The sequence below is a fragment of the Agrilus planipennis genome, unplaced genomic scaffold (assembly GCF_000699045.2).
Source record: "Agrilus planipennis isolate EAB-ADULT unplaced genomic scaffold, Apla_2.0 scaffold10, whole genome shotgun sequence".
NCBI classification, from domain to species: Eukaryota; Metazoa; Arthropoda; class Insecta; order Coleoptera; family Buprestidae; genus Agrilus; species Agrilus planipennis.
Window position 1 is genome coordinate 1,406,970 of NW_020442465.1, and position 6,381 is coordinate 1,413,350.

General features: G+C 31.5%; 3 protein-coding genes across 4 annotated transcripts in view; 2 read left to right on the plus strand and 1 right to left on the minus strand.

Moving 5' to 3' along the window:
- Positions 1-19: 19 nt before the first annotated feature.
- Positions 20-1,384, minus strand: LOC112906605 (regulation of nuclear pre-mRNA domain-containing protein 1B; the record flags this gene model as incomplete). Of its 2 annotated transcripts, none has more annotated exon segments than XM_025981022.1 (5): positions 20-195; positions 254-449; positions 513-631; positions 706-945; positions 1,007-1,384. In XM_025981022.1, coding segments are annotated over 5 exon segments (888 nt in total), but the record flags the coding sequence as incomplete, so codon positions are not given.
- Positions 1,385-1,619: 235 nt separating this feature from the next.
- Positions 1,620-3,086, plus strand: LOC108732427 (mitochondrial import inner membrane translocase subunit TIM50-C-like). Its single transcript, XM_018463219.1, has one exon. The coding sequence runs from the start codon at positions 1,741-1,743 to the stop codon at positions 2,863-2,865; it is 1,125 nt and encodes a 374-aa protein (XP_018318721.1). The 5' UTR covers positions 1,620-1,740; the 3' UTR covers positions 2,866-3,086.
- Positions 3,087-3,315: 229 nt separating this feature from the next.
- The window catches only part of LOC108732460, a 45,263-nt gene continuing 42,197 nt past the window's right edge, over positions 3,316-6,381 (plus strand). The window contains exons 1-2 of the mRNA XM_025981024.1: positions 3,316-3,533; positions 3,641-6,189. Coding sequence (XP_025836809.1) covers positions 3,655-4,296 — 642 coding nt within the window. The 5' untranslated portion in view covers positions 3,316-3,533; positions 3,641-3,654 and the 3' untranslated portion in view covers positions 4,297-6,189. The remainder of the gene's footprint in view (positions 3,534-3,640; positions 6,190-6,381) is intronic.

Here is a 6,381-nt window from a genome sequence, read left to right on the forward strand (position 1 = left end):
GCTCTTTAATAACATGTACCTCTAGCCCCTGCTCCGCTTGTGCCAGCAACTCTTTTTGAGCAATTAAGAAGTCTCGTAACATATTTGTTATTTTCTTTCTAAGTTCAACTTCGTTTCCTAATCTGTTATTGTAATCGTTGAGTAATGTAACGGCGTCATTTACTTGCTTACTAAGGTTTTCTGCGGTTGTTCGGTCTACATAAAAAGTAAAATTTATTACTGGCTTATAAATTTTAGAGGAAATTATGCATACCTTGAATATTACTAACTAAAGATACTTCAGAAACTTCTCTAGGTAACTGTGCAATTTGTTGTCGGACAACTTCATCTGCTGAAGCAGTATTGCTTTCTAAGTCTTGCATCACACGAATTAATTCTTCAGGTTCAGGAGGATCATTGGCTGGAGTCCTAGGACTTAAATGAACATGTGTCTCAGTAATACCATCCACCTGAAAAAGAATAATTTTTAAAAGGATTAACAAAATTTATACTTTTAATACCTCTATTATGACCTCATTTTCTGATTTTTTCCTCTCCCTTTCATCACTAGAATGATTTTTTGATTTCTTTTCTTTTTTCTCTGGAGGATGCACTTTATGTTTTTTGCTAGGGGGCTCTTCTTCTAATAAAACTAGAATTTTCAGAAATTAGTAGCTAATAGTTGGTTGATCATGACCATCTAAATATTTCTAACAATTGACTTACCCAATGATTTTCCAAATTCTGCAATTTGATTTTCATCATATATTCCTCTCTCACCCCATATAGTCAATAACCTACGTAAACTATTTCTAGTTTTCTCATCACAACCAATTTCTACTAAATGATCAAAAGCTTTTGTTAACACATTAGCAAATTCTTTTCCATATTCTGGGCCCTTTTTCCTACTGTTTTGAATAACATCATTTGCAAGATACATGAACGTTAATTTTTTCGTTTCTTTAGCTGAAAACAAATAGGAAATATTAATTATTAGCATCTATTGTAAGGTTACTGCCTGACTTACTTTTTAGTAATTCTCTTAACCATATTTTAACTACAGGTTCGTGATGTTTCCTATGATGAATGAGCCACAGTGATAATGTTTGAATACTTTGGGATGAGTTATTTAGATCTAACAATTTTTTAACGAACGCACTTTCAGTAAATCCAGCCATAACCATTAGTTTTCTTCTTATTTGCTTTTTGCAATCTAATATTTTTATGCACAATTCATTATAACTATTATTAAATATGGTTATTCAATTTATTAACATAAACAGTGCACATTAATTAACATAAAACAAAACTGAAAACCCGCAGTCGAAAAAAAAATATATTTTCGATCTTTTACTGTATTTAACACTAGTAGAGTTACACCTGTCACATAGATAATAGCTGTCAGGAGGACCAAAGAGAATTGAATGTCAACATCAATCGCAAATGTCCTTGTTGTTACCGTGTCTAATCAATCCCTAACTTTTATATTCCTAAATTTATTTCTTTAACTATAACAGCCTAAGTAATAGTTGAAGTGATAATTTTAAATCATAAAATTAAGCTAGATGGTTCATAATTTCTAGTAATATTATTATTCCACTTAATATATATTTTTGTTTACTAAATTCTCTCGTATGTTTGGCCACTGCGTACAGAATTTGTAGTTTACAAGTTATATGTCAAACATCTTGATTTCGTGATTAGAAATTTTACCGGTCGACCTGAATATATGTAATTTTATGAAAATCTGTAACTACAAATATGTTTCGGGCAGTTTCGCGGTCTGGTATACTGAAGAACGCCCTTAAAATAAGTTCCGGCGTGTATTTAGTGCAAAACGAAGGAAAGGCCGTGCTTAACCTAACCTCTGCACACATTTCGAAAGCCTTTTTTTCTGATTCGAAAGAAGTTAAACCAGCCACCCCTTTAGCAAATTTATTGGGCAAGGAAAACATACCAACTGCTGACAAAGAAAAAAAGGAAGAGGAAGACGAACAGAAACAAAGGGACGCAGCATGGCGTACAATGAAATACACGTTTATTGCTTTCGGCTTTTCATTTACAGTTTTGGGTGGGTATTTAGTATTTGAGTTAGGTAAGCCTGTTATTGGTGAAGATGGGTTGCCAGTGCAGGACGAATTTGCACATTTAGCTCCCTGGAAACAATACCTTTATCGTACTTTAAAAGAATTGGATTACTACAAGCGTCTTATCAAAGAGCCATCAAGAGACAAGTTGTTGCCAGATCCACTTAAATATCCGTACTATCAACCACCCTACACGTTAGTTTTAGAATTAACTGACCTGTTAGTTCATCCTGATTGGACTTATCAAACTGGTTGGAGATTCAAAAAACGTCCTGGTCTTAATCAGTTCCTAGAAAGTTTGACCGGACTCTATGAAATTGTGGTGTATACTGCAGAACAAGGAATGACTGTCTTCCCCCTTATGGAGGCTTTAGATCCAAAAAATTTAATTTCTTATAAACTTGTTAGGGATGCTACACATTTTGTAGATGGGCATCATGTTAAAAATTTAGACAAACTTAATCGTGATCTTTCAAAAGTTATTGTTGTTGATTGGAATATGGATTCAGTTAAATTTCATCCAGATAATGTCCTGAGAATCCCTAAATGGGTTGGTAATGATGATGATACAACTCTGTTTGATTTGGCTGGATTCTTACGCACAGTAGCGACATCCGAAATAGATGACGTCCGAGACGTTTTAAAGTATTATAAGGAGTTCGATGATCCTTTAGCAGTGTTTAGGGAGAGGCAGAGAAAGTTAATGGAACAGCAAGAAGCTGAGAGGGAGGCTAAGAAGCTACAAACACCGCCACCAGTTAAGCGCTGGACACCCAGTATATTCAATAGATCGTTTTAGTTTTGCTCTTTATTAATTGATAAGCTTGGGCAAATGATAATATTTAAACAATTGATTGCCATTAATTTTTAAATTACGTATTTAGCTTTTTTGTAAATACTCTATTTTGTATAAAATGAATGAAAGTTGCATTAGAGTGAAAGAACTGTTTGACTAAATATAATCAGATTTGACTCGCATTGTCTCAAAAAAGTTGCTAAATAAAGTTTTTGTTTTTTTAACTATTTTTTTTAAGTTCATTCCTAGTATTACTTTCTCGCTTTGTACTTCAGCCGTATTTTTGATGAGAATACATTCTATTGTTTATTATTAAAGGATTAAATATAAAAATAAAATTTAATTTCCAATCGGAATCATCAATTTATTAAAAAAAAAAGAGGGGGCTGAAGAGCTACTATTAACGTTAACGGCTGTAGTGCCTGTTGTTACGTCCAGTTCGTACTGTATGTACTATCCAGTACCAAGTTCTATCTATGGTATATATAGAAAGGTCGTGGTCAAATGAACAGTTCATAATAAATGCGCAGTTTGGTGTAATATTATTGTTTATGATTGTGTGATTTTTATTGTTTTTCGCTGTTTTATTTACCTATTAAGAAAATTCACAGTTAATTTGTACGATAGTCAACAGTCAACCAATTGATCACTTTCAGGCTCTTTAATAACATGTAAGTAAAGATGATGAATCAGCGCATTGTTGATGGTACAATCATTTCTGTTTGTTTACATACAAAAAGAAAACAAATAACAGTATAATTGTTATTTAATTTTGCAGGCTTTCTAATCAAAATGTCTGAGGAAGATGCATTACTTACGCAAAGCTTGAAAAAGCTAAAAATAGAGTCTTTTAACGTAAATAGGTTGCCATTAAATTCTAAATCTGAAAACGGTGCTTTAGATATAAACACACCAATGTTAAGGAGAAGATATAAATCCCTGTCGAATCTAGAAAAATGCGTTTGTGGTAAAAATAATTTTTTACACGTCAAACCTCTGCCTTTTAAGAAGTCAACTGCCAAAAATAAATTAATCCGTGATCCCATATTGAATTTTGTAAAATATTCTAATGACAAATCCAGATGTGATTTAGAAACAAAGTGTGGAACTGATAAAACGTTTGGTGAATGCTCAATGTCCAAAGAGCAGGACTTCAAGTCGTTAGTACAAGCTTGTAAGAGAATCAGTTTATCATACAAGACTGCTAATTATGTACAAGGTTATTCTACTAAGAGTTTTCGTCAGCATAGGCTTACCAAAACTAAAATTGAGAAAGCCGAAGAACCTCACTTAAGCAATACTTGTGCTCATCAAGCCCGCTTAAATATGTCCCCACCTTGTGACGTTAGCATTGATGAACTTGCTAGTTATTTTGAAACTTTTGTGCATATTCCTAAAAAGATGAGTGTTATGGCTGAAATGATGTATATTTGATCCACTTTTGTTTGGAAAATGATATTTTTTGATAAACGATATTACATATGTATATTTATTATTTTAGTAGATTCTCTTTGCACTTAATGAAAATTATTGTTAGTATGGAATACCGTTTTTTTTTAAGTAATACCTTGCATGATTCCAATAAAAAATGTTTGTTCATTGACATTTTCAATAAGTTTGTATTTGTGAGTAAAAAAACTATTAAGATTACTTATGATAATTTACTAATAATTGATACTCTTTAGAAGTTGATCTGTACAATAAATTGTTAACTGCAATTTTTGTTTTATATCTTTTTGTACCAAGTATTCAAGTCTTTATCAGTAATGAATTAGTAATTTAAGTTTCTTAACATTTGTAAGGGGCGCTGACAGGATTTATCTCTCTTATTTTAAGAATGAACCTTTTCATTATTGATGAAAATTTCAGAACTGATGTCAGTTTATCATCTCGGATCGTACGTTCAAAGACTGGTTCCCGTCATGTCTCAGAAGACGCCCTTGTCTCTTTATTTGTTTATTGAATTCTTACTATTTTCTATCCGCGGTACTTTCATCTTCTTATAACTTTAACAATAAAATTTTAAGTCCTCAAAGTAATCAAGAATTAATATACTCAATTGACAACTATCTTGAACTTCGCTTTTGTTTGATTGTTAATTGTTATAATTTGTTAATATTCGTGTTTATTTTAATGTTGATAGTGAATGAAATGTTTACGTCTTTATTTTGTATGTATTTTTCTTTATAACTTGTGTTAAAATATCAAGAAAATTCCTTTTAAAGTAGTCCACTGTAGGAATGCATGTATTTTCGTGAAGTTTTTGTATTGCGCGAATATCATCCATACGTGCATTTAATTTTTGAAGAAGAACATTAATGATTTTTTAAACCTATTCTGTGATTAGTAAAATAAGCCAACAATGTATTTTCCGAAAAAACCTACTGAGTATTCTAGGCGTTAATGCTTAAGTGAATAAGAGGTTGCCTAATTTAGTAATACAACTGCAGAGTATTTTTTCCGGAAAACGCGTAGGCAGTTTTCCAAGCGTTAATGCTTGGGTGAATAAGAGGTTGCCTAATTTGGGAAAATTCAATTTATATTATTTAAAATTTAATATGTATCGTTTAATACAAATTATAAAATTACCAATATGGTAATATTAAAATGTATGATGATATGACATATGACGTTCTTCAAATTTTATAATAATATTTTATGCGGTGCATATCTTTATTTTTTCTTATACAAAAGTTGAAAGCTGTGTTTTCCTTTTGATGCCAGAATTTATAGGTACATATCCAAATTAAATTTTATTGTAAATATTTTCGTAGTTCTAACTGTCTCAAAATTGATCAATTTGATTCTCCTTCGAATATTATAAATAGTCGTAATAACAAGAAATCATTTTCGTACGGTATCAGATGCTGTTTTGCATACTGTGAAACTGGTTATGGGTTTATCCTTTAAACCTTCTCACCTATGTCCTTTTTTTTATACATGGTCCATATTAAGGTAACTACTTTAATACTTCTGATTGTATCAAAAGTCGGCGAACGGATTTTCTTTCAAATAATTATGTATAAATGTCCGTAAAAATAAGAAAATGGATTTATACAGCATCAAATGTTTTGTACAGCGTGAAACTGGCTGTCCTTTTGACCTTGTCACCGCGCATCCTTTTCGTGCTCGTAATTCATGAAAAGCTCGCAATTATTAGTGTGGCTTGGTACCGGCGTGTATGAATTGTGTCGATTAAATTATTGATTAATAGTGAGTTAATCGTTTAAAAACAGTTTTGTGCAACGACAGAAAAACATTTTTCCATTGATTGTAAGTGATTAACACACTTCAAGTAATAATGACTGGAAAACAGGATAAATAAAGGTAGGATAGCTGATTAATAACTCCATTTTAGTTGTATATCTTCTTGACCGATTTTATCTATGTATTTATATCATCCAATGTGTAAAATGACTAATCGTAAGACAGACTAAGATGGTTATGCGAAATAAATTTACTGAAGAAAATATTTTTACTCTTTCAGCAAAACAAGTTACAAATATTATTTTACTACAT

Bases quoted from the DNA above. Each gene is read 5' to 3' on its own strand.
- LOC108732427 (XM_018463219.1), top strand. From the start codon at position 1,741: ATGTTTCGGGCAGTTTCGCGGTCTGGTATACTGAAGAACGCCCTTAAA.